General features: G+C 50.2%; 1 protein-coding gene across 1 annotated transcript; it reads left to right on the top strand.

Annotated features, from left to right (window-relative positions):
• Window positions 1–94: 94 nt before the first annotated feature.
• LOC141053997 (uncharacterized) lies at window positions 95–27,651 on the top strand. The gene is made up of 3 exons (XM_073551139.1): window positions 95–134; window positions 24,268–24,775; window positions 25,430–27,651. Exons 2-3 carry the CDS (start codon window positions 24,285–24,287, stop codon window positions 27,513–27,515), a joined length of 2,577 nt encoding a protein of 858 aa, XP_073407240.1. The 5' UTR covers window positions 95–134; window positions 24,268–24,284; the 3' UTR covers window positions 27,516–27,651.
• Window positions 27,652–27,954: the final 303 nt, after the last annotated feature.

The following is a 27,954-nucleotide window of genomic DNA, read 5'->3' as shown; positions in this document are numbered from 1 at the left end:
GAGCAACAGGAGGGCGGGACTTTCCAGCATCCAATCCTGGCTGAGCGCGGGCTTAGTGCAGTGCAGATATAGTATTCTTCCGCCACACAGTCTCGAGTGAGTCACTGAGCAGCAGTGCAGCCCTCAGTCCCCCGGTGAGTGTCTGAGCCTGTGTTGTATGGCCAGTGTCTTGCCAGGATCTAGTCCAGTCCCTGTAGCAGATGGATCCTCAGTGAGTGGGCTGTGTGCTCAGTGACAGCGTCAGCCACACTATCAGCACAGCAGCCGCTCACCAAGGAAGGACGCTGCGATGTCCTGAGTCTGACCCCTGCCTGTATCAGCTATAGACCAAGATAACAGCAGAGCTGAGTGCCCCCCTCACCTCCTACAGAGAAGCATAAGACCACTGAGCACAGCCTGCCCCCTGACAGGACACAGCAGCCCCCTCTCAGGATTCCCTGCATTTACTCTCCAAACTTATGTAAAAAAAACTTCAGTCTTCAGAATGGAGCTGTGGTGTCCTGTCAGGGGCAGAGGGGGCACACTGCCTTATCCTTCTCTGGAGGGGACAGGGGGCCAGGACACTGCTCATCAGGATTTATAGCATCTCCCAGAGATGTTATGTAACACAACCACACACTATATATATATAATCACAAACACAGTATATGTTAGGGTATATGCACACATTGCAGATTCTGCTGCGTTGTACCCTTAGGCTATGTGCACATGTTGCGGATTCTGCTGCGGATCCGCAGCGGTTTTGGCTCTGTGGAACAGCAGCTAAGCTGCGGTGTACAGTACCATTGTTTTCAATGGAGAATGAAAAACGCAGTGCACATACTGTGGATTTTTCCGTGGATTACAATCCGCAGCATGTCAATTCTTTGTGCGGAATCCGCAGCGGTTTCACACCTTCTCCATTGTGAGGTGTGAAACCGCAGGGCTAATCCGCAGGTAAACCTCAGGTCTTTTGACCTGTGGATTTTTCCAAATCCACACAGAAAAATCCGCAGCACGTTTCACTACGTGTGCGCATAGCCCAAAAGACTAAAACCAAAACTGTTGTGCACATGTTGCGGCTTTAAATCTGCAGCATGTCAATTATTTGTGCGGATCCACAGCATTTTTACACCTCTTTTATTATAGGAATCCACAAGTGTAAAAACGCTGTAGAAATCTGCACAAAATCTGCAGAAAATCCTCAGGTAAAACGCAGGTCATTTTACTGGCGGATTCAGTGAAATTTGTGTGGAAAAATCCGCAGCAGAATCCGCAACAAGTGCACACACCCTAAAAGTATGCAAAAATTCCACAGTATTACAGAAAAGTAACTGAGGCCGGACTCCAGCATGAGAGGCTGATGAGAAGATCTGCAGGGGGAATGAAGGCTCTCAGTCCTCGCTCACACAAGCGTATAACACGGCTGAGCGCTATGTGATGTTTTATTGCATAACACTCAGCACAGTGTTATACTTTGGGGCATCACAGATCTGTGATTTTTTCTACAGACCGAATTCATCTGTGGAAAAATAATCTGCAGCACGCCGTGCAGCTGTCAGCTGAGTGCAGTCTGAATCCACGACCTCAGACAATGGAGAAGATGGAGAAATTAAGTTCCCTGTCTTCTCAATGTGCTCTGATTATCTCATGCAAGAGAATCAGATGACACTTGGATGAGAGTTTGAGCTGAGTGTCAGTAGCATAATTAAGCTGATTCTCTCACATGAGAGAATCATCACTCGTGTGACCCCGGCCATACACTTTTTTCAGCTGGACAATTCTTTTATATACCTTAATTATTCCTAATATTCCCGAAAACTTTATAATATAAGTATCCTTCTTCCCAAACCCACTGACCTAAGCAGGGGCGCTATCAGGGCATTACTGCCCTTACTGGATAGGGCCCAATGACCGGAGTGGGGCCCCGGTCACTATGTGGTGGTAAAATGTGGTCTGGTCATGGCGTGATGGTATTTGTTCCTTGTATATGGGATTTTAGTTCACCATGTGGTGGTAATATGGTGGCTGGTCATGGTGCAGTGGCATTTGTCCCTTGTATGTGGCATTATTGGTAATTTTAAAAATGGAAAAATAAATAAAAATATACCAAAATTGTATTGGATATTTTAGCAAATGTTTAGTAAGTTACAGTAGAGTAGGGCCCGGCCAAAAGAGTCTACTTTGTCGTGGTGGTGGGTTAAAAAATCTTTTGGCTAAAACAAAAGCTGCTGGCTATGTATGTGGTGATGGGAACTGTTAATGTGTGATTTGTGAGGACATGGTGCAGAAGTGGAGTTGTTCCAAGAGAGCGGTGGGACTTTGGAAGGTTCGAGGGGTGGAGACGGGGCTGGGTGGAGCCTGGGCGGAGTTTCAAGGGGCCCCGAAAATTTTGCCAGTATGGGGCCCCGAAATTCCTAGTGGCAGCCCTGCCGGGGCCCCTCCAGTCACCCGCCGGCCGCTGTCCCTTCTCACAGTTCCGCCGTCGCCGCAGTTTCTGCTCGGTCGCTATTCCAGGCTGCACAGACTGGTCACGTGGTGCAGCTGATGACGTAGAGGTGGTGTCACCAGGATCCCCATCCGTGCAGCTCCCGGTAACTGACGTTCCGTGTATGAGGCGCGGCGGGCGGGAATGCTGGGAGTTGTGGTTCTCCGGCCACTGGGCGGCATGTGTTCACGGGGGGAGGTCATCTCTGGTCACATGGCATCACATCACGGAGGATGCTCTTTCCAGTGGGGGCGTGATCTGATTGGTTGCTGAGTGCAACTGCAGTAATGCCCGGCACGATTCCAGGCTGTTGTCACTAGCAACCGATCACGTCAGCCCTGGAAGATGAGAGTAGGAATTTGATTGGTTGTTGCTAATCAATCAGATAAGTTTTCTCATCTTTGGAGGATCTGATTGGCTCCTTCTGTGCAGCTCAACCAATCAGATCACTCCTGGTCGACAATCACTTCCCTGATGGCCAATCAGATTCCTTACATGATCAGGTCCTGCTGTCTGGATATTAGGCTTCTCCGACCCTGCGGCCGCTGCCTGCGCGGATCACTGGTGTGCAGCGTCACTGTGGGTGATAGGAAATGCTGCAGGAGCGCAAATACAATATTCTGACGCTTTTATAATATTTTTTACAGGATTTAGGACGTCCCTTTAATTTGCACATTGAATCTTCAGACCAGAATCCTGACACTCCAGAGAGACTGTGATGGCGGCGAATCAGTCCTGAGCATGAAGCCAATCACTGGACGCAGCACTGAGTGCATCACTGAGCGCAGCACTGAGCGCAGCACTGAGTGCATCACTGAGCGCAGCACTGCCAACATCTGATGTCGGGTATCATCTCCTTGAGAAAAGTGACCGGACGAGGGGAAGCTATCCCAACAATGCAGCCTCAGGACCAGCTGACGGCCCCCCGTGCCCAGGATCGGTGGCCCTCCGCTGACCCTGCGATCGGTGGCTCTCCGCTGGTCCTGCGATCGCTGGCCCTCCGCCGGTCCTGCGATCGGTGGCCCTCCGCCGGTCCTGCGATCGGTGGCCCTCCGCCGGTCCTGCGATCGGTGGCCCTCCGCCGGTCCTGCGATCGGTGGCCCTCCGCCGGTCCTGCGATCGCTGGCCCTCCGCCGGTCCTGCGATCGGTGGCCCTCCGCCTGTCCTGCGATCGGTGGCCCTCCGCCGGTCCTGCGATCGGTGGCCCTCCGCCGGTCCTGCGATCGGTGGCCCTCCGCCGGTCCTGCGATCGGTGGCCCTCCGCCGGTCCTGCGATCGGTGGCCCTCCGCCGGTCCTGCGATCGGTGGCCCTCCGCTCGTCCTGCGATCGGTGGCCCTCCGCTTGTCCTGTGACCGGCGGCATTATGCAGGCATGCGCCAATGGTTCTCTGTTACTTCTGTCCCATCGTATCCCGCTGTCCCAGTATCTGCCAGGATATAGAAGAATCAGAGAGGACCGGGGTATGAAGTGAGCCCTGGAGGCGGAATCCTGAAGGAACGAGGGAGCCAGGGTTTGGGAGGAGCTGGGATATGAGAGGATTCAGGGGCCAGGGCTGACGCAAGAAAGGAACAGGAGGAATCAGAATTCGGTACCAGGGGTGGGAAACGAGAGAAGGTGTGGGAGCCGAGATATGACGGGAAATGAAATATGGGAGGAGAGGGGGCAGCTGGGGCAAGGGAGGAGAGGGGGAATTTGGGAGCAAATCATAGTATCATAGAATAGTAGAGTTGGAAGGGACCTCCTGGGCCATCTGGTCCAACCCCCCGCTCAAAACAGGATTCGCTAAATCATCCCAGACAGATGTTTGTCTAGCCGCTGTGAAAACAGAGAAAACCAAAGAGAAAAAATCCTCCAATAAATTATTAAAATAGAATTTTTATTGAACCATGTCTAAAAATGTACAGAGTCACCCAGAGTCCAACCTGTCCAACCTGCTGCAATGTGCCCTCTTCTGAGGAAAAGATCTCGAAACGCGCGTCAAGGGGCACATTGCAACAGGCTGGACTCAGGGTTACTCTGTGCATTTAATTATCTATGTATATTATGTATTTTTACCTATTATGCATTTTCTATGATGTGCAAAGAAGTATTCTTACTCTGCCAGCTCTCAGTATTGTCTTGTATTTGCTATTTATGAACTGTATGAAGTTTTCTTCTATTGAATTATCTTCTCCCCAGTTTAGTCATAGAATCATAGAATCGTAGAGTTGGAAGGGACCTCCTGGGCCATCTGGTCCAACCCCCTGCTCAAAGCAGGATTCGCTAAATCATTACAGACAGTCTGTCCAGCCTCTGTGTGAAGACTTCCATTGAAGGAGAACTCAGCACTTCTCGTGGCAGCCTGTTCCACTCATTGATCACTCTAACTGTCAAAAAGTTTTTCCTAATATCTAATCTGTGTCTCCTCCCATTCAGTTTCATCCCATTGCTTCTAGTCTTTCCTTGTGCAAATGAGAATAAAGTTGATCCTTCTACAATGTGACAGCCCTTTAGATATTTATAGACAGCTATTAAGTCTCCTCTCAGTCTTCTCCTTTGCAAACTAAACATTCCCAAATCCTGCAACCTTTCCTCATAAGACAGGGTTTGCAGACCGGTCACCATTCTGGTCGCTCTTTTCTGAACTTGCTCCAGTTTGTTGATGTCTTTTTTAAAATGTGGTGCCCAAAACTGGACACAATATTCCAGATGAGGTCTGACCAAAGAGGAGTAGAGGGAAATAATGACTTCACGTGATCTAGACTGTATGCTTCTGTTAATACATCCTAGAATTGCATTTGCCTTTTTTGCTGCTGCATCACACTGTTGACTCATATTCAGTCTGTGATCTATTAGTATACCCAAGTCTTTTTCACATGTGCTGTTACTTAGCCCTATTCCTCCCATTCTATATATGCTTTTTTCATTTTTATTGCCCAGATGTAGTACTTTGCATTTTTCCCTGTTAAAAACCATTCTGTTAGTTGCTGCCCACTGCTCCAGTATATTTATACTTTTTTGAATCCTCTCTCTCTCTTCTCTAGTATTAGCTATCCCTCCTAGCTTTGTGTCATCAGCAAATTTAAGCAGTTTACCCTCAATTCCTTCATCTAAATCGTTGATAAAGATGTTGAACAATACAGGGCCCAGGACAGAGCCCTGTGGTACCCCACTTGAGACATTCTTCCAACTGGATGTGCAGCCATTTACGACCACTCTTTGGGTCCGATCACTAAGCCAGTTATGAATCCACCTAACAGTTGCCTTGTCCATTCCATACTTAGTCATTTTTTCAATAAGAATTGTATGAGATACTTTGTCAAATGCTTTGCTGAAGTCAAGATATACTATATCTACAGCATTTCCTTGATCCACCCAATCAGTGATTCCGTCATAGAAGGAAATTAAGTTAGTCTGACATGACTTATTAGTTACAAACCCATGCTGACTCTGTTTAATCACTTCATTCTTATCCAGGTACTGACATACATGTTGTTTAATAATTTGCTCAAACATCTTTCCTGGTATAGAAGTCAGACTCACCGGCCTATAGTTGCCTGGGTCCACCTTCTTCCCCTTTTTGAAGATAGGAACAACATTTGCTCTTCTCCAGTCTTCTGGGACTTCTCCTGTTCTCCAATAATTTTCAAAGATTATGGAGAGGGGTTCAAAAATTTCTTCTGCTATCTCCTTCAGTACTCTGGGGTGTAATTCATCTGGACCTGGAGACTTGAATTCATTTAGGTTAGCTAAGTGTTTCCTCACTATCTTTCTGTTTATAGATATCCTGGATTCTTCTATTCCCTTAATAGGACAGTGAAGAACAGTTGATGTTACATTTCCTTTCTGAGAGAAAACAGATGCAAAATAGGAATTTAAAAGTTCGGCCTTCTCAACATCCTGTCTTACCATTTCATCATTTTCATCCTGTAAAAATCCTATAGCATCTTTGACTTTTCTTTTACTTTTGACATATCCCCAAAATCCTTTATTATTGCTTTTGACATCTCTTGCAAGCCTCAATTCATTGTCAGCTTTAGATAATCTGATTTGTGCCCTGCAGGTTCTGCAGACAGCATTATATTCTTCTTTAGATATGCCTCCTTCTTTCCATTTTATAAACATTTTTTTTCTTCCTTTTTAGCATGTGCTTAAGTTCTGTGTTCATCCATCCTGGCTTCCTTAAATGCTTCCTATTCTTCCCTCTTTTCGGAATTGTTAACATTTGTGCTTTGAGAATTTCATTTTTCAAGATTTCCCATCCTTCCTGGACATTTTTGTCTTTAAGGATATCCAGCCATTGGATCCCTCCAATTCTCTTTCTGAATCCCTTAAAATCTGCCTTTCTGAAATCTAACCTTGACGTCTGAGTCTTCACAGGTCTTCCTCCTCTAGTTATCCAAAATTATAAAATAGCATGGTCGCTACCTCCTAGGGTCCCAGCCACTTTTACCTCCTCAACCATTTCCTCCCTGTTTATAAGGATTAGATCCAAGGTAGCAGTTCCCCTTGTTTTCTCCCCTACCTTTTGGAAGATAAAGTTGTCAGCAAGAGAGGATAAGAATTTCTTTGACCTGTTAGTTTTGCCTGAGAGAGATTCCCAACAAATGTCTGGATAGTTGAAATCTCCCATGACAACTATGTCATATTTTTTGGAGAACTTGGCCATTTGATGCATAAAGAGTTCATCCATATCTTCAGCTTGCACAGGTGGCCTGTAGTAAATGCCTACAATGGTGTCCTTTCCATTGTTCTGTCCTTGTATTCTTACCCAAACAGTTTCCACAGAACTCCCAGTCTCTGAAGCTTCAATCTCTGTGCAGATATACGCATTTCTAACATACAATGCGACACCCCCTCCTCGTTTATCAAGTCTGTTGCAAATAAGTTGTATTCTTCTAGTCTTGTATTCCAATCATGTGTATTGTCCCACCAAGTCTCAGTGATTCCAATGACATCATATTTCTTTTCCTGTGTTAGTAGTTCCAATTCTCCTTGTTTGTTGCCCATGCTTTGTGCATTAGTATAGAAACATTTTAGTTTGTGATTGGTTTCTCTTTCTCCAATATTTTTATTAATTAGATTCTTTTGTCTTTGTTCTTCCTTTCCACTTCTAATAGCAGAGTTCTCAATAGCATTTGTCAGGTGTATGGCTTTTTCTGGTCTTTTGCTTCCCTTCCCATGTTGTTCTAGTTTAAAGCTCTCCTGATGAGTGTCCTGTTTTATTCACACCGCTATGTGATCCACTTAAAAGCATTTCTGCTTCTATTTATCTACTTTGGATCTTACTTGTAAAAATTTCTTTTGGATCTTTATTTATTTATGACCGACTGAATTTATCCTTCTGCTCAATGTTTGCTGTTTTTTCACTTTTTTTGTGTATTGTCTTCCTTTTTAAAGATTTTTATACAAGGTTCAATAAAATTTATATTTTAATAATTTATTGGAGGATTTGTTCTCTTTGGTTTTCTCTGTTCTCACGGTCAAAAGTTTTTTCTAATCTCTAATCTGTGTCTCCTCCCATTCAGTTTCATCCCATTGCTTCTAGTCTTTCCTTGTGCAAATGAGAATAATTATGATCCTTCTACAATGTGACAGACCTTTAGATATTTGTAGACAGCTATTAAGTCTCCTCTCAGTCTTCTCTTTTGCAAACTAAACAATCCCAAATCCTGCAACCTTTCCTCATAAGACAGGGTTTGCAGACCGGTCACCATTCTGGTCGCTCTTTTCTGAACTTGCTCCAGTTTGTTGATGTCTTTTTTAATATGTGGCGCCCAAAACTGGACACAATATTCCAGATGAGGTCTGACCAAAGAGGAGTAGAGGGCAATAATGACTTCACGTGATCTAGACTGTATGCTTCTGTTAATACATCCTAGAATTGCATTTGCCTTTTTTGCTGCTGCATCACACTGTTGACTCATATTCCGTCTGTGATCTATTAGTATACCCAAGTCTTTTTCACATGTGCTGTTGCTTAGCCCTTTTCCTCCCATTCTGTATATGCTTTTTTCATTTTTATTGCCCAGATGTAGTACTTTGCATTTTTCCCTGTTAAAAGCCATTCTGTTAGTTGCTGCCCACTGCTCCAGTTTATTTATATCTTTTTGAATCCTCTCTCTCTTCTCTAGTATTAGCTATGACACCTAGCTTTGTGTCATCAACAAATTTAATCAGTTTACCCTCAATTCCTTCATCTAAATCGTTAATAAGATGTTGAACAATACAGGGCCCAGGACAGAGCCCTGTGGTACCCCACTTGAGACATTCTTCCAACTGGATGTGCAGCCATTTACGACCACTCTTTGGGTCCTATCACTAAGCCAGTTATGAATCCACCTAACAGTTGCCTTGTCCATACCATAGATATAATATATCTACAGCATTTCCCTGATCCACCCAGTCAGTGATTCTGTCATAAAAGGAAATTAAGTTAGTCTGACATGACTTATTAGTTACAAACCCATGCTGACTCTGTTTAATCACTTCATTCTTATCCAGGTACTGACATACATGTTGTTTAATAATTTGTTCAAAGATCTTTCCTGGTATAGAAGTCAGACTCACCGGCCTATAGTTGCCTGGGTCCACCTTCTTACTCTTTTTGAAGATAGGAACAACATTTGCTCTTCTCCAGTCTTCTGGCACTTCTCCTGTTCTCCAAGAATTTTCAAAGATTATGGAGAGGGGTTCAAAAATTTCTTCTGCTATCTCCTTCAGTACTCTGGGGAGTAATTCATCTGGACCTGTAATTTGGGATAGGAAGGGATTTGGGGCAGCGTCAGAGGGCGAGGTATGAGCGAAACGGCAGAGGCCGGGGTATGAGGAGAGCAGCACAGGCCGGGATGTGAGGGGAGCGGCAGAGGCCAGAGTATGTGGGGAGCGGCAGAGGCCAGGGTATGAGGAGGGCAGCAGAGGCCAGGATGTGAGAGGAGCGGCAGAGACCAGAGTATGAGGGGAGCGGCAGAGGCCAGGGTATGAGCAGAGCAGCAGAGGCCGGGATGTGTGGGGAGCGGCAGAGGCCTGGGTATGAGGGGATCGGCAGAGGCCGGGAATTGAGGGGAGCAGCAGAGGCCAGGGTATGAGGAGAGCAGCAGAGGCCAAGATGTGAGGGGAGCGGCAGAGACCGTGGTGTGAGAGGAGTGACAGAGGCCAGGGTATGAGGGGGAGCGGCAGAGGCCAGGCACGATGATGGTGCTGCGGGTCGGTTGCCATGTGGTGTCACTTCCCCTCCAATATGATAATGATGATGCTGTGGGTCGGTGGCTGTGTGGTGTCCTCCCCCCTCCGGTATGATGATGATGATGCCGCGGGTCGGTGACTGTGTGGTGTCCCCCCTTCCGGTATGATGATGATGATCATGCCTCGGGTTGGTGGCTGTGTGGTGTCCTCCCCCCTCCGGTATGATGGTGATGCCACTGGTCGGTGGGATGTGTGGTGTCCTCCCCCTCCGGTATGATGATGATGCTGTGGGTTGGTGGCTGTGTGGTGTCCCCCCCCTCCGGTATGATGATGATGCTGCGGGTCGGTGGCTGTGTGGTGTCCTCCCCCTCCGGTATGATGATGATGCCGCGGGTCGGTGGCTGTGTGGTGTCCTCCTCCGGTATGATGATGATGTTGCGGGTCGGTGGCTGTGTGGTGTCCTCCCCCTCCGGCAGGGCTGTGGAGTCGGTAAGCCAAACCTGCGACTCCGACTCCTCAATTTCCCTTACACCGACTCCACGACTCCCACATATATTGCTTATATTTAAGTGAAAAATGTATTGTAGTACAATGTGAACATCAGACATTAAATCGTTTTTATGATACAATTATCAAGATATTTAGATAGAACATAATATATATTTATTGGAATACAACTTTAGAACACAAAAAATTGTAATCAATTGTAAATATGTAAAACACTTTGTAATATTGATTATTTTGGACACACCTCATTCAAAGAGTTTTCTTTGTTTTCATGACTATGAAAATTGTAAGCAGGCTCCTTGCATCTTCTCGCCCAACCACTTGCACCAGTGACCCTATTCCGTCACATCTCCTCCAGTCCCTTTCCCCTGCTGTCACCCCTCACCTAACTAAAATATTTAACCTCTCTCTCTCTTCCGGTATCTTTCCCTCCTCATTTAAGCATACCATCATACATCCACTACTTAAAAAACCATCTCTCGACCAAAACTGTGCTGCTAACTATAGACCTGTCTCTAATCTTCCCTTCATCTCTAAACTCCTGGAACGCCTGGTCCACTCCCGTCTTATCCACTATCTCTCTGATAACTCTCTTCTCGACCCTCGCCAATCCGGTTTCCGCTCTTTACACTCTACTGAAACTGCCCTCACTAAAGTCTCTAATGATCTACTAACAGCTAAATCTAATGGTCATTACTCCATGCTAATTCTCTTGGATCTCTCTGCAGCATTCGACACTGTGGATCATCAGCTCCTCCTCACTATGCTCCGCTCCATTGGCCTCAAGGACACCGTTCTCTCCTGGTTCTCCTCCTATCTCTCTGACCGCTCCTTTACTGTATCTTTTGCTGGTTCCTCCTCCTCTCATCTTCCCCTTACTGTTGGGGTTCCTCAAGGATCGGTTCTAGGCCCCCTCCTCTTCTCCTTGTACACTGCCCCTATTGGTCAAACAATCAGTAGATTTGGTTTCCAGTACCATCTCTATGCTGATGACACCCAATTATACGCTTCTCCTGACATCACGCCAGCCTTTCTAGAAAACACCGGCGATTGTCTAAACGCTGTGTCTAACATCATGTCCTCACTATATCTGAAACTGAACCTGTCAAAAACTGAACTCCTTGTGTTTCCTCCCGCTACTAATGTACCTACACCCGACATTGCCATTTCTGTGTGTGGTTCCACTATTACTCCCCAGCAACATGCCCGCTGTCTTGGGGTCATACTTGATTCCGAGCTTTCCTTTGCCCCCCACATTCGATCACTGGCTCGCTCTTGTCATCTGCACCTCAAAAACATTTCTAGAATTTGACCTTTTCTTACTTTTGACTCTGCAAAAACTCTTACTGTTTCTCTTATTCATTCTCGTCTCGACTATTGTAACTCTCTTCTAATCGGCCTCCCTCTTACCAAACTCTCCCCTCTCCAATCTGTCTTGAATGCTGCAGCCAGGATCATATTCCTCACCAATCGTTACACCGATGCCTCTACCTTGTGCCAGTCATTACACTGGCTACCCATCCACTCCAGAATTCAGTATAAACTTATTACCCTCACACACAAAGCCCTCCATGGCTCAGCACCACCCTACATCTCCTCCCTTGTTTCAGTATACCACCCTACCCGCGCCCTCCGTTCTGCTGATGACCTGAGGTTAGCATCCTCAATAATCAGAACCTCCCACTCCCGTCTCCAAGACTATACACGTGCTGCGCCAATTCTTTGGAATGCACTTCCCAGGTCAATACGATTAGTCCCCAATCCCCACAATTTTAAGCGTGCCCTGAAAACGCATTTATTCAGACTGGCCTATCGCCTCAACACATTAACCTAATCTATCCCTGTGTGGCACAGCCAAAAGTTTTACCATAACTAGGATCCCCGCATCATGTTCCCACATGCTTTATGCATCCATTAGCCCTCTGCGTCTGTACTGATACACACTTAACATTATGGCTGGTCCATACAATCAGGGCAACTGTTACCACCCACCTTTCGTGTCTCCCTCTTTCCTCATAGTCTGTAAGCTTGCGAGCAGGACCCTCATTCCTCTTGGTATCTGTTATGATCTATGTGATTATTGTTATGCTGTAATGTCTAATGTCTGTACAAATCCCCTCTGAAATGTAAAGTGCTGCGGAATATGTTGGCGCTATAGAAATAAAATTTATTATTATTATTATTATAGATTCACTCTGATGGCATCAAACTATGAATTATCACATGTGGAATTATATAATTAACAAAAAAGTGTGAAACAACTGAAAATATATCTTATATTCTCGGTTCTTCACAGTAGCCACCTTTTGCTTTGATTACTGCTTTGCACACTCTTGGCATTCTGTTGGGGATTTCTTCAAAATTGAAGGCATACTGAACCAGCATGGCTACCACAGCATCTTGCAGCGGCATGCTATTCCATCCGGTTTGTGTTTAGTTGGACCATCATTTATTTTTCAACAGGACAATGACCTCAAACACACCTCCAGGCTGTGTAAGGGCTATGTGACCAAGAAGGAGAGTGATGGGGGTTACGCAGATGACCTGGCCTCCACAGTCACCAGACCTGAACCCAATCGAGATGGTTTGGGGTGAGCTGGACCGCAGAGTGAAGGCAAAAGGGCTGACAAGTGCTAAGCATCTCTGGGAACTGCTTCAAGACTGTTGGAAGACCATTTCCGGTGACTACCTCTTGAAGCCCATCAAGAGAATGCCAAGAGTGTGCAAAGCAGTAATCAAAGCAAAAGGTGAATACTGTGAAGAACCTAGAATATAAGACATATTTTCAGTTGATTCATACTTTTTTGTTAATTATATAATTCCACATGTGGTAATTCATAGTTTTGATGCCTTCAGAGTGAATCTACAATTTTCATGATCATGAAAATAAAGAAAACGCTTTGAGAAGGTGTGTCCAAACTTTGGTCTGTACTGCATATATATATATATATATATATATATATATATATATATATATTACACACACACTATGACTTATCTCAGCTAAGATAAACCCTAGATCCTCAGGCTACATTCACACTATGGGCGTATCCAGGATCAAACCTGGGGGGGGGCAGAACCTCATACTGTTCCGCAGAATTTCATACTGCACACCTCAGCTGCTGCAGAACCTCATACTGCACACCCCTACACTTGAAAATAAAGCCTGCACCTTAAGAAGATGTGGTGATGAATGCCGTCTATTTATTCCAACTATCAGTTGATGTTACTGAAGACGAGCAATGCCTGTCCTGGGCGTCCTTGGGCCGCTATGAGGTGTACCTGACTGGTGCTAAAAAAAAGGAGTGTTAGTCTGTGTGCTACCCGGCTTTCATTCTTTTTGGTACAGATATGATATGGATAGACAGATATGGATAAATGGATATATAGATAGAGCAGATTTATAATCTGCTTTTGCTATTGAAAACATTATGAGCTCAAAAACATTTCAGGTGATGCGGTTTTTTAAAAAGCTGATCGGCTTTTGCAGCTGAAAAACGTATCCTCAAAAAACGCAGGAAAAACGCTGTGTGTGAATGTCGCCTTAGATCAGGAATAGAACAGCCATTTATAGGACATTTCATAACTTTCCCAAATTCCTATGAAAAAATATTCAGCACATTCTGCACTGAATTACTGCACCCAATTTATTATATATTTTAGGAGTCGGAGTCGGTCCATTTTATACCGACTCCAACTCTGACGCCACCAAAATGAGCTCCGACTCCACGACTCCGACTCCACAGGCCTGCCCTCTGGTATGATGATGATGATGATGTCACGAGTCGGTGGCTGTGTGGTGTCGTTTACAGATGAGATAAAACCTTGGCGGCTCCCGGTCACATGACGTCTCCCGGTCACATGACGTCTCCAGATGATAGACCCCTGAGGTCAATGCCTCTTCAGATTCGGCTGACCGCAGAGAGCTCTAGCTGACGGGTAACTCGCCCTCCAGAAGAGCTGCCGAGGTTTTATTGTAAGTCTGCAAAAACTCATTTCTTATAAATGGACGTTTCACCCGTTTCTCCAGATGTGAACCGCCCGGGCCACGTATAGTCATCAGGACCTCCCCTAATCAGAAGGCCGTCAGCCGGGGAGGCGCCACTAGTCACCGCACAGGACCCCCGTCTCACGTCTGCTCTGCACACCCCCATGCTTTACACTGCAGCCTTTCTCGCTTGGGGCCCAGTGGTGGTCAGCGGCTCATGCTTAGCTGCATTGTGTATCTGCGTCTCGGCTCAGGCTGCTGCTGTATTCCTGCCTGCTTTACACTGCAGCCTTTCTCCATTGGGGCCCAGTGGTGGTCAGCAGCTCATGCTTAGCTGCATTGTGTATCTGCGTCTCTGCTCAGGCTGCTGCTGCTGTATTCCTGCCTGCTTTACACTGCAGCCTTTCTCCCTTGGGGCTCAGTGGTGGTCAGCGGCTCATGCTTAGCTGCATTGTGTATCTGCGTCTCGGCTCAGGCTGCTGCTGTATTCCTGCCTGCTTTACACTGCAGCCTTTCTCCATTGGGGCCCAGTGGAGGTCAGCGGCTCATGCTTAGCTGCATTGTGTATCTGCGTCTCGGCTCAGGCTGCTGCTGTATTCCTGCCTGCTTTACACTGCAGCCTTTCTCCATTGGGGCCCAGTGGTGATCAGCGGCTCGTGCTTAGCTGCATTGTGTATCTGCGTCTCTGCTCAGGCTGCTGCTGCTGTATTCCTGCCTGCTTTACACTGCAGCCTTTCTCCCTTGGGGCCCAGTGGTGGTCAGCGGCTCATGCTTAGCTGCATTGTGTATCTGCGTCTCGGCTCAGGCTGCTGCTGTATTCCTGCCTGCTTTACACTGCAGCCTTTCTCCATTGGGGCCCAGTGGTGATCAGCGGCTCAGGCTTAGCTGCATTGTGTATCTGCGTCTCGGCTCAGGCTGCTGCTGCTGTATTCCTGCCTGCTTTACACTGCAGCCTTTCTCCCTTGGGGCCCAGTGGTGGTCAGCGGCTCATTCTTAGCTGCATTGTGTATCTGCGTCTCGGCTCAGGCTGCTGCTGTATTCCTGCCTGCTTTACACTGCGGCCTTTCTCCCTTGGGGCCCAGTAGTGGTCAGCGGCTCATGCTTAGCTGCATTGTGTATCTGCATCTCGGCTCAGTTGGCTGCTGTATTCCTGCCTGCTTTACACTGCAGCCTTTCTCCCTTGGGGCCCAGTGGTGGTCAGCGGCTCATGCTTAGCTGCATTGTGTATCTGCGTCTCAGCTCAAGCTGCTGCTGTATTCCTGCCTGCTTTACACTGCAGCCTTTCTCCCTTGGGGCCCAGTGATGGTCAGCGGCTCATGCTTAGCTGCATTGTGTATCTGCGTCTCAACTCAGGTTGCTGCTGCTGTATTCCTGCCTGCTTTACACTGCAGCCTTTCTCCATTGGGGCCCAGTGGTTATTAGCGGCCCATGCTTAGCTGCATTGTTTAACTGTGTCTCGGCTCAGGCTGCTGCTGCTGTATTCCTGCCTGCTTTACACTGCAGCCTTTCTCCCTTGGGGCCCAGTGGTGGTCAGCGGCTCATGCTTAGCTGCATTGTGTATCTGCATGTCGGCTCAGGCTGCTGCTGCTGTATTCCTGCCTGCTTTACACTGCAGCCTTTCTCCCTTGGGGCCCAGTGGTGGTCAGCGGCTCATGCTTAGCTGCATTGTGTATCTGCATGTCGGCTCAGGCGGCTGCTGCTGTATTCATGCCTGCTTTACACTGCAGCCTTTCTCCCTTGGGGCCCAGTGGTGATCAGCGGCTCGGGCTTAGCTGCATTATGTATCTGCGTCTCGGCTCAGGTTGCTGCTGCTGTATTCCTGCCTGCTTTACAGTGCAGCCTTTCTCCATTGGGGCCCAGTGGTGGTCAGCGGCTCATGCTTAGCTGCATTGTGTATCTGCGTCTCGGCTCAGGCTGCTGCTGCTGTATTCCTGCCTGGTTTACACTGCAGTCTTTCTCCATTGGGGCCCAGTGGTGGTCAGCGGCTCATGCTTAGCTGCATTGTGTATCTGCGTCTCGGCTCAGGCTGCTGCTCTATTCCTGCCTGCTTTACACTGCAGTCTTTCTCCATTGGGGCCCAGTGGTGATCAGCGGCTCGGGCTTAGCTGCATTGTGTATCTGCGTCTCGGCTCAGGCTGCTGCTGTATTCCTGCCTGCTTTACACTGCAGCCTTTCTCCATTGGGGCCCAGTGGTGATCAGCGGCTCTTGCTTAGCTGCATTGTGTATCTGCGTCTCGGCTCAGGCTGCTGCTGTATTCCTGCCTGCTTTACACTGCAGCCTTTCTCCATTGGGGCCCAGTGGTGATCAGCGGCTCGGGCTTAGCTGCATTGTGTATCTGCGTCTCGGCTCAGGCTGCTGCTGTATTCCTGCCTGCTTTACACTGCAGCCTTTCTCCATTGGTGCCCAGGGGTGATCAGCGGCTCGGGCTTAGCTGCGTTGTGTATCTGCGTCTCGGCTCAGGCTGCTGCTGTATTCCTGCCTGCTTTACACTGCAGTCTTTCTCCATTGGGGCCCAGTGGTGATCAGCGGCTCGGGGTTAGCTGCGTTGTGTATCTGCGTCTCGGCTCAGGCTGCTGCTGTGTTCCTGCCTGCTTTACACTGCAGCCTTTCTCCATTGGGGCCCAGTGGTGATCAGCGGCTCGGGCTTAGCTGCGTTGTGTATCTGCGTCTCGGGTCAGGCGGCTGCTGTATTCCTGCCTGCTTTACACTGCAGCCTTTCTCCATTGGGGCCCAGTGGTGATCAGCGGCTCTTGCTTAACTGCGTTGTGTATCTGCGTCTCGGCTCAGGCTGCTACTGTATTCCTGCCTGCTTTACACTGCAGCCTTTCTCCATTGGGGCCCAGTAGTGATCAGCGGCTCGGGCTTAGCTGTGTTGTGTATCTGCGTCTCAGCTCAGGCTGCTGCTGTATTCCTGCCTGCTTTACACTGCAGCCTTTCTCCATTGGGGCCCAGTGGTGATCAGCGGCTCGGGCTTAGCTGCATTGTGTATCTGCGTCTCGGCTCAGGCTGCTGCTGTATTCCTGCCTGCTTTACACTGCAGCCTTTCTCCATTGGGGCTCAGTGGTGATCAGCGGCTCATGCTTAGCTGCATTGTGTATCTGCGTCTCGGCTCAGGCTGCTGCTGTATTCCTGCCTGCTTTACACTGCAGCCTTTCTCCATTGGGGCCCAGTGGTGATCAGCGGCTCGGGGTTAGCTGCATTGTGTATCTGCGTCTCGGCTCAGGCTGCTGCTTGCTGCTGTATTCCTGCCTGCTTTACACTGCAGCCTTTCTCCATTGGGGCCCAGTGGTGATCAGCGGCTCGGGCTTAGCTGCATTGTGTATCTGCGTCTCGGCTCAGGCGGCTGCTGTATTCCTGCCTGCTTTACACTGCAGTCTTTCTCCATTGGGGCCCAGTGGTGATCAGCGGCTTGGGGTTAGCTGCGTTGTGTATCTGCGTCTCGGCTCAGGCTGCTGCTGTGTTCCTGCCTGCTTTACACTGCAGCCTTTCTCCATTGGGGCCCAGTGGTGATCAGCGGCTCGGGCTTAGCTGCATTGTGTATCTGCGTCTCGGCTCAGGCTGCTGCTGTGTTCCTGCCTGCCTTACACTGCAGCCTTTCTCCATTGGGGCCCAGTGGTAATCAGCGGCTCGGGCTTAGCTGCATTGTGTATCTGCGTCTCGGCTCAGGCTGCTGCTGTATTCCTGCCTGCTTTACACTGCAGCCTTTCTCCATTGGGGCTCAGTGGTGATCAGCGGCTCATGCTTAGCTGCATTGTGTATCTGCGTCTCGGCTCAGGCTGCTGCTGTATTCCTGCCTGCTTTACACTGCAGCCTTTCTCCATTGGGGCCCAGTGGTGATCAGCGGCTCGGGGTTAGCTGCATTGTGTATCTGCGTCTTGGCTCAGGCTGCTGCTTGCTGCTGTATTCCTGCCTGCTTTACACTGCAGCCTTTCTCCATTGGGGCCCAGTGGTGATCAGTGGCTCGGGCTTAGCTGCATTGTGTATCTGCGTCTCGGCTCAGGCTGCTGCTGTATTCCTGCCTGCTTTACACTGCAGCCTTTCTCCATTGGGGCTCAGTGGTGATCAGCGGCTCATGCTTAGCTGCATTGTGTATCTGCGTCTCGGCTCAGGCTGCTGCTGTATTCCTGCCTGCTTTACACTGCAGCCTTTCTCCATTGGGGCCCAGTGGTGATCAGCGGCTCGGGGTTAGCTGCATTGTGTATCTGCGTCTCGGCTCAGGCTGCTGCTTGCTGCTGTATTCCTGCCTGCTTTACACTGCAGCCTTTCTCCCTTGGGGCCCAGTAGTGGTCAGCGGCTCATGCTTAGCTGCATTGTGTATCTGCATCTCGGCTCAGTTGGCTGCTGTATTCCTGCCTGCTTTACACTGCAGCCTTTCTCCCTTGGGGCCCAGTGGTGGTCAGCGGCTCATGCTTAGCTGCATTGTGTATCTGCGTCTCAGCTCAAGCTGCTGCTGTATTCCTGCCTGCTTTACACTGCAGCCTTTCTCCCTTGGGGCCCAGTGATGGTCAGCGGCTCATGCTTAGCTGCATTGTGTATCTGCGTCTCAACTCAGGTTGCTGCTGCTGTATTCCTGCCTGCTTTACACTGCAGCCTTTCTCCATTGGGGCCCAGTGGTTATTAGCGGCCCATGCTTAGCTGCATTGTTTAACTGTGTCTCGGCTCAGGCTGCTGCTGCTGTATTCCTGCCTGCTTTACACTGCAGCCTTTCTCCCTTGGGGCCCAGTGGTGGTCAGCGGCTCATGCTTAGCTGCATTGTGTATCTGCATGTCGGCTCAGGCTGCTGCTGCTGTATTCCTGCCTGCTTTACACTGCAGCCTTTCTCCCTTGGGGCCCAGTGGTGGTCAGCGGCTCATGCTTAGCTGCATTGTGTATCTGCATGTCGGCTCAGGCGGCTGCTGCTGTATTCATGCCTGCTTTACACTGCAGCCTTTCTCCCTTGGGGCCCAGTGGTGATCAGCGGCTCGGGCTTAGCTGCATTATGTATCTGCGTCTCGGCTCAGGTTGCTGCTGCTGTATTCCTGCCTGCTTTACAGTGCAGCCTTTCTCCATTGGGGCCCAGTGGTGGTCAGCGGCTCATGCTTAGCTGCATTGTGTATCTGCGTCTCGGCTCAGGCTGCTGCTGCTGTATTCCTGCCTGCTTTACACTGCAGTCTTTCTCCATTGGGGCCCAGTGGTGGTCAGCGGCTCATGCTTAGCTGCATTGTGTATCTGCGTCTCGGCTCAGGCTGCTGCTCTATTCCTGCCTGCTTTACACTGCAGTCTTTCTCCATTGGGGCCCAGTGGTGATCAGCGGCTCGGGCTTAGCTGCATTGTGTATCTGCGTCTCGGCTCAGGCTGCTGCTGTATTCCTGCCTGCTTTACACTGCAGCCTTTCTCCATTGGGGCCCAGTGGTGATCAGCGGCTCTTGCTTAGCTGCATTGTGTATCTGCGTCTCGGCTCAGGCTGCTGCTGTATTCCTGCCTGCTTTACACTGCAGCCTTTCTCCATTGGGGCCCAGTGGTGATCAGCGGCTCGGGCTTAGCTGCATTGTGTATCTGCGTCTCGGCTCAGGCTGCTGCTGTATTCCTGCCTGCTTTACACTGCAGCCTTTCTCCATTGGTGCCCAGGGGTGATCAGCGGCTCGGGCTTAGCTGCGTTGTGTATCTGCGTCTCGGCTCAGGCTGCTGCTGTATTCCTGCCTGCTTTACACTGCAGTCTTTCTCCATTGGGGCCCAGTGGTGATCAGCGGCTCGGGGTTAGCTGCGTTGTGTATCTGCGTCTCGGCTCAGGCTGCTGCTGTGTTCCTGCCTGCTTTACACTGCAGCCTTTCTCCATTGGGGCCCAGTGGTGATCAGCGGCTCGGGCTTAGCTGCGTTGTGTATCTGCGTCTCGGGTCAGGCGGCTGCTGTATTCCTGCCTGCTTTACACTGCAGCCTTTCTCCATTGGGGCCCAGTGGTGATCAGCGGCTCTTGCTTAACTGCGTTGTGTATCTGCGTCTCGGCTCAGGCTGCTACTGTATTCCTGCCTGCTTTACACTGCAGCCTTTCTCCATTGGGGCCCAGTAGTGATCAGCGGCTCGGGCTTAGCTGTGTTGTGTATCTGCGTCTCAGCTCAGGCTGCTGCTGTATTCCTGCCTGCTTTACACTGCAGCCTTTCTCCATTGGGGCCCAGTGGTGATCAGCGGCTCGGGCTTAGCTGCATTGTGTATCTGCGTCTCGGCTCAGGCTGCTGCTGTATTCCTGCCTGCTTTACACTGCAGCCTTTCTCCATTGGGGCTCAGTGGTGATCAGCGGCTCATGCTTAGCTGCATTGTGTATCTGCGTCTCGGCTCAGGCTGCTGCTGTATTCCTGCCTGCTTTACACTGCAGCCTTTCTCCATTGGGGCCCAGTGGTGATCAGCGGCTCGGGGTTAGCTGCATTGTGTATCTGCGTCTCGGCTCAGGCTGCTGCTTGCTGCTGTATTCCTGCCTGCTTTACACTGCAGCCTTTCTCCATTGGGGCCCAGTGGTGATCAGCGGCTCGGGCTTAGCTGCATTGTGTATCTGCGTCTCGGCTCAGGCGGCTGCTGTATTCCTGCCTGCTTTACACTGCAGTCTTTCTCCATTGGGGCCCAGTGGTGATCAGCGGCTTGGGGTTAGCTGCGTTGTGTATCTGCGTCTCGGCTCAGGCTGCTGCTGTGTTCCTGCCTGCTTTACACTGCAGCCTTTCTCCATTGGGGCCCAGTGGTGATCAGCGGCTCGGGCTTAGCTGCATTGTGTATCTGCGTCTCGGCTCAGGCTGCTGCTGTGTTCCTGCCTGCCTTACACTGCAGCCTTTCTCCATTGGGGCCCAGTGGTAATCAGCGGCTCGGGCTTAGCTGCATTGTGTATCTGCGTCTCGGCTCAGGCTGCTGCTGTATTCCTGCCTGCTTTACACTGCAGCCTTTCTCCATTGGGGCTCAGTGGTGATCAGCGGCTCATGCTTAGCTGCATTGTGTATCTGCGTCTCGGCTCAGGCTGCTGCTGTATTCCTGCCTGCTTTACACTGCAGCCTTTCTCCATTGGGGCCCAGTGGTGATCAGCGGCTCGGGGTTAGCTGCATTGTGTATCTGCGTCTTGGCTCAGGCTGCTGCTTGCTGCTGTATTCCTGCCTGCTTTACACTGCAGCCTTTCTCCATTGGGGCCCAGTGGTGATCAGTGGCTCGGGCTTAGCTGCATTGTGTATCTGCGTCTCGGCTCAGGCTGCTGCTGTATTCCTGCCTGCTTTACACTGCAGCCTTTCTCCATTGGGGCTCAGTGGTGATCAGCGGCTCATGCTTAGCTGCATTGTGTATCTGCGTCTCGGCTCAGGCTGCTGCTGTATTCCTGCCTGCTTTACACTGCAGCCTTTCTCCATTGGGGCCCAGTGGTGATCAGCGGCTCGGGGTTAGCTGCATTGTGTATCTGCGTCTCGGCTCAGGCTGCTGCTTGCTGCTGTATTCCTGCCTGCTTTACACTGCAGCCTTTCTCCATTGGGGCCCAGTGGTGATCAGCGGCTCGGGCTTAGCTGCATTGTGTATCTGCGTCTCGGCTCAGGCGGCTGCTGTATTCCTGCCTGCTTTACACTGCAGTCTTTCTCCATTGGGGCCCAGTGGTGATCAGCGGCTTGGGGTTAGCTGCGTTGTGTATCTGCGTCTCGGCTCAGGCTGCTGCTGTGTTCCTGCCTGCTTTACACTGCAGCCTTTCTCCATTGGGGCCCAGTGGTGATCAGCGGCTCGGGCTTAGCTGCATTGTGTATCTGCGTCTCGGCTCAGGCTGCTGCTGTGTTCCTGCCTGCTTTACACTGCAGCCTTTCTCCATTGGGGCCCAGTGGTGATCAGCGGCTCGGGCTTAGCTGCGTTGTGTATCTGCGTCTGGGCTCAGACTGCTGCTGTATTCCTGCCTGCTTTACACTGCGGCCTTTCTCCATTGGGGCCCAGTGGTAATCAGCGGCTCGGGCTTAGCTGCGTTGTGTATCTGCGTCTCGGCTCAGGCTGCTGCTGTATTCCTGCCTGCTTTACACTGCAGCCTTTCTCCATTGGGGCCCAGTGGTGATCAGCGGCTCGGGCTTAGCTGCATTGTGTATCTGCGTCTCTGCTCAGGCTGCTGCTGTATTCCTGCCTGCTTTACACTGCAGCCTTTCTCCATTGGGGCCCAGTGGTGATCAGCGGCTCGGGCTTAGCTGCGTTGTGTATCTGCGTCTCGGCTCAGGCTGCTGCTGTGTTCCTGCCTGCTTTACACTGCAGCCTTTCTCCATTGGGGCCCAGTGGTGATCAGCGGCTCGGGCTTAGCTGCATTGTGTATCTGCGTCTCGGCTCAGGCTGCTGCTGTGTTCCTGCCTGCTTTACACTGCAGCCTTTCTCCATTGGGGCCCAGTGGTGATCAGCGGCTCGGGCTTAGCTGCATTGTGTATCTGCGTCTCGGCTCAGGCTGCTGCTGTATTCCTGCCTGCTTTACACTGCAGCCTGTCTCCATTGGGGCCCAGTGGTGATCAGCGGCTCGGGCTTAGCTGCATTGTGTATCTGCGTCTCGGCTCAGGCTGCTGCTGTATTCCTGCCTGCTTTACACTGCATCAAACCCATCTGTTCTATGTTGTTGTAGATAAAACAGAAACGAGCACAAGGTTCAAACAATGAAAAAATTATTTTTATTATTCCACATGGAAAAAATCTTTAAATAATTACAACACAAATTATAATACAAGCTGACGTAACCTGTATGGCAGGAGTAATGACATGGAGATCAACGCGCCATTATTAACCTTCACCGACCCTTTAATGTTACTAGTGCGTCCCGGCGACATAATTATTTTGGCCTCCAATCAATGTATGAAGTCCGGCAAAGCCGCAGCCCGTCCACCTCCAGAAGGGAGAGATCCAAGCACAATTCAACCCCGCACGGAACTGGACTATAATACTAATCCATATTTTACTACATAAAGAAGAAAGTTCATAATGTTCAAAATAAATCTATCTGTACATGTTAGTTTAGCCTTTTTGTGTTTGCACTGTATAGATTCGTGTATTTAGTGTTTATGGCTTGGTGTCTTGTCAGTCCCTTTTGCATAGTGTATGTGGCTCTGTCATCGTAGTGCAGCGGTGTGACGGAGCTGATGGTATAGTCTGGACTTTAGGACCGTTGTGATATATGGAGTAAAGTATGGATTAGTCTTCTCTTCACAGAGCATGTTTGCCCCTGAGATTGATGATGCCTTGTATAGTATTATCGGCTTTTATGCAATGACGCGTTTTCATGTCTTGGAGAATATAATTATAATAACGTCGCTCACGTCTGCATTTATCAGGCAGATGACGATCACTTTATCAGACCGTCATTCTGTGGGGTCCTATTGGAATCGCCACCATAGAGCACACGGTTCTCCTTCACCATTGCTGGGACTCTGATCTCCCCGGCCATTAGGAGTACGCTGACACCCATGCAGGCCTGTCACGATGGCAGCCTGAGTGCTGGCGTCTCACCAGCCGGAGATGACGGGGCTTTTGAGAGCCAGCGGTGATGTTATGCTGCGCGCCGCCTTTAGTTTGGCTGTTCCAATTCTATACATTTTCATTGGTGCTTTAACAATATAAAAACCCACTTTCCCTCTTCCTTGATACGCCCCCTGATGAAGAGGACGAAACGCGCGTCGGGGTGAGGGATGTGGCACCAGGCTATATACATGTGAGCTACGATATAATCATTGGACGGGCACTGGTTCCTTGCGGGGTTGAATTGTGCTTGGATCTCTCCCTTCTGGAGGTGGACGGGCTGTGGCTTTGCCGGACTTCATACATTGATTGGAGGCCAAAATAATTACTGTGCCGGGCCGCACTAGTAACATTAAAGGGTCGGTGAAGGTTAATAATGGCGCGTTGATCTCCATGTCATTACTCCTGCCATACAGGTTACGTCAGCTTGTATGATAATTTGTGTTGTAATTATTTAAAGATTTTTTCCATGTGGAATAATAAAAATGATTTTTTCATTGTTTGAACCTTGTGCTCGTTTCTGTTTTATCTACAACAACATAGAACAGATGGGTTTGATGTCATTGTGGGAGGCACATTAATGTTTGGGGTTTTTGGTTGATTGCTTTACACTGCAGCCTTGCTCTCCTGATTTGTGTTCGTGCAGACTCAGCAGTTCTCTGTTGATTTTGCAGATTGATCTCGGACCCTGATGAGTAAGGATCCCGCCGTCCGGAGCTGGAGCTGCTCCTACTACCTGGCCAGCGAGAAGCGATGGCGTCCGGGGCGGCTGTCGCTGACCGCCACTCACCTGCGCCTCCAGCTGGACGGAGCCGAGCACTGCGCAGTGAGCGTCCCGCTGTCCTGCATCAATGAGATGAAGAAGGAGTCGTCCAGTTACATCTTCAGCGCCATCACGGTGCTGGCGCGCGGCGGGGACAAGCACTGGTTCAGCTCGCTGGCGCCCAGCAGGAACGCCGTCTTCACCGTGCTGGAGCACTTCTGGAGGGAGCAGCTCCTGTCACCGCGAGGGGAGCAGGGGACCCCCAACACCTCCCGGGGGGCCGAGCTCATCGCCATCATGTCCGGCTCCCAGAGACGCCTGGAGGACACCACCCGGGTCCTGCACCACCAGGGGGAGCAGCTGGGCAACATCACGAGCGGCCTGAGCAAGATAGAGGGCGACATGGCCACCGCCGACAGGTAAGAGTCATCCTGAGCCCCCTGCTGCACGAGGCCAAGGATGGAGAGCAGAGGATGTACCATTAACCCCCTGCTGCCTACACTGCTCATCCTGAGCCCCCTGCTGCACGAGATCAGGGCCAGGGATGGAGAACAGAGGATCTACCATTAACCCCCTGCTGCCTGCACTGCTCATCCTGTGCCTCCTGCTGCAGGAGAGCAAGGCCAGGGATCGAGAGCAGAGGATCTACCATTAACCCCCTGCTGCCTGCACTGCTCATCCTGTGCCTCCTGCTGCAGGAGAGCAAGGCCAGGGATCGAGAGCAGAGGATCTACCATTAACCCCCTGCTGCCTGCACTGCTCATCCTGTGCCTCCTGGTGCACGAGATCAGGGCCAGGGATGGAGAGCAGAGGATCTACCATTAACCCCCTGCTGCCTGCACGGCTCATCCCGAGCCTCATGAGTGCAGGACCGGGGATACTGAGCAGAGGATCTACCATTAACCCCTTGCTATATTATGTTCTGGCCTTGTGTTCATGAACCAGGAGGTGCAGGATGAGCACAATCTATGGTGGTCCGGCAGTCGCCTCCAGCACAGCCGGCATTGGTACGGTGACCCTAGGGGTCGGGTGCGATGGTCTGCAGCGACGCTCTCTGGTTGTCGTCCCCGCAGGATGCTGTCAGTCCTGGAGTCTCCGTCCTGGTGGCCGTTCAGCAGGAATCCTTGGAAGAGGACGACGAGTACAGAAGCTGCGGCGTCCGCCCTGAGCCGCGGGAAGGACGGCGTCATCACTGTCATCCCCATCGTCTTCTGCCGTCACCCCGACGTCACCCTCCGCCCGGGACACCTGACGCTCCTGCTGTCCGCCCTGGAGATCTGTGACTGCGACCTCCGGCCGGTGCAGCGCTACCAGCGGCAGGACGTGGACGACATCAGGGTGGTGAGCGGCCACGAGATGAGGGTCCGGCAGAGGTTCATCGGGCGGCCGGACGTCACCTGCAGCGTCATCTCCGCCAGATTGCCGGACGTCCTCCCCCTGCTGGAGCTGCAGTACAAGGGCAAGATGGAGGTCCTGGAGGAGGCAGCCGTGGTCCGAGACAAGGGCCGCGCACCCCCCAGCGACAGGAGTCCGGGGTGGCAGACGGGTAAGCACAGCAGCCCGCGCCGAGAACATCCGCCGTATACTCCACTCACACCCAGAGCTGCACTCACTATTCTGCGCTCTTATACTCCACTCACACCCAGAGCTACACTCACTATTCTGGGTTCTAATACTCCACTCACAACCAGAGCTGCACTCACTATTCTGCGCTCTTATACTCCGCTCACACCCAGAGCTACAAACACTATTCTGCGCTCTTATACTCCACTCATACCCAGAGCTGCACTCACTATTCTGGGTTCTTATACTCCACTCACAACCAGAGCTGCACTCACTATTCTGCGCTCTTATACTCCACTCACACCCAGAGCTACAAACACTATTCTGGGTTCTTATACTCCACTCACACCCAGAGCTGCACTCACTATTCTGCGCTCTTATACTCCACTCACACCCAGAGCTGCACACACTACTGTGCGTTCTTATACTCCACTCACACCCACAGCTGCACTCGCTATTCTGCGTTTTTATACTCCACTCATACCCAGAGCTGCACTCACTATTATGCGTTCTTATACTCCACTCACAACCAGAGCTGCACTCACTATTCTGGGTTCTTATACTCCACTCACACCCAGAGCTCCACTCACTATTCTGCGTTCTTATACTCCACTCACACCCAGAGCTGCACTCGCTATTCTGCGTTCTTATACTCCACTCACACCCAGAGCTGCACTCGCTATTCTGCGTTCTTATACTCCACTCACACCGAGAGCTCCACTCACTATTCTGCGTTCTTATACTCCACTCACAACCAGAGCTGCACTCACTATTCTGCGTTCTTATACTCCACTCACACCCAGAGCTGCAAACGCTATTCTGCGCTCTTATACTCCACTCATACCCAGAGCTGCACTCACTATTCTGGGTTCTTATACTCCACCCACACCCAGAGCTCCACTCACTATTCTGCGTTCTTATACTCCACTCACACCCAGAGCTGTACACACTATTCTGCGCTCTTATACTCCACTCATACCCAGAGCTGCACACACTACTGTGCGTTCTTATACTCCACTCACAACCAGAGCTGCACTCACTATTCTGCGATCTTATACTCCACTCACACCCAGAGCTCCACTCACTATTCTGCGTTCTTATACTCCACTCACACCCAGAGCTGCACTCACTATTATGCGTTCTTATACTCCACTCACACCCAGAGCTCCATTCGCTATTGTGCGCTCTTATACTCCACTCACACCCAGAGCTGCACTCACTGTTCTGCATTCTTATAATCCACTCACACCCAGAGCTGCACTCACTATTCTGCGTTCTTATACTCCACTCATACCCAGAGCTGCACTCACTATTCTGCGTTCTTATACTCCACTCATACCCAGAGCTGCACTCACTATTCTGCGTTCTTATACTCCACTCACACCCAGAGATGCACACACTATTCTGCGTTCTTATACTCCACTCACACCCACAGCTGCACTCGCTATTCTGCGTTCTTATACTCCACTCATACCCAGAGCTGCACTCACTATTATGCGTTCTTATACTCCACTCACAACCAGAGCTGCACTCACTATTCTGCGCTCTTATACTCCACTCACACCCAGAGCTGCACTCGCTCTTCTGCGTTCTTAAACTCCACTCACACCCAGAGCTCCACTCACTATTCTGCGTTCTTATACTCCACTCATACCCAGAGCTGCACTCACTATTATGCGTTCTTATACTCCACTCACACCCAGAGCTGCACTCACTATTCTGGGTCCGTATACACCACTCATACCCAGAGCTGCACTCACTATTCTGGATTCTTATACTCCACTCACAACCAGAGCTGCACTCACTATTCTGCGCTCTTATACTCCACTCACACCCAGAGCTACAAACACTATTCTGCGCTCTTATACTCCACTCATACCCAGAGCTGCACTCACTATTCTGTGTTCTTATACTCCACTCACACCCAGAGCTGCACTCACTATTCTGGATTCTTATACTCCAATCACAACCAGAGCTGCACTCACTATTCTGCGCTCTTATACTCCACTCACACCCAGAGCTACAAACACTATTC

This window comes from Dendrobates tinctorius, unplaced genomic scaffold, assembly GCF_039654945.1.
Source record: "Dendrobates tinctorius isolate UK_male_01 unplaced genomic scaffold, ASM3965494v1 ptg000173l, whole genome shotgun sequence".
Lineage (NCBI taxonomy): Eukaryota > Metazoa > Chordata > Amphibia > Anura > Dendrobatidae > Dendrobates > Dendrobates tinctorius.
This window is presented reverse-complemented; position numbering and strand designations above follow the sequence as displayed.

Bases quoted from the DNA above. Each gene is read 5' to 3' on its own strand.
- LOC141053997 (XM_073551139.1), top strand. From the start codon at position 24,285: ATGAGTAAGGATCCCGCCGTCCGGAGCTGGAGCTGCTCCTACTACCTG. The intron at 24,776-25,429 runs GTAAGAGTCATC...TCGTCCCCGCAG, and splicing joins GACATGGCCACCGCCGACAG to GATGCTGTCAGTCCTGGAGT.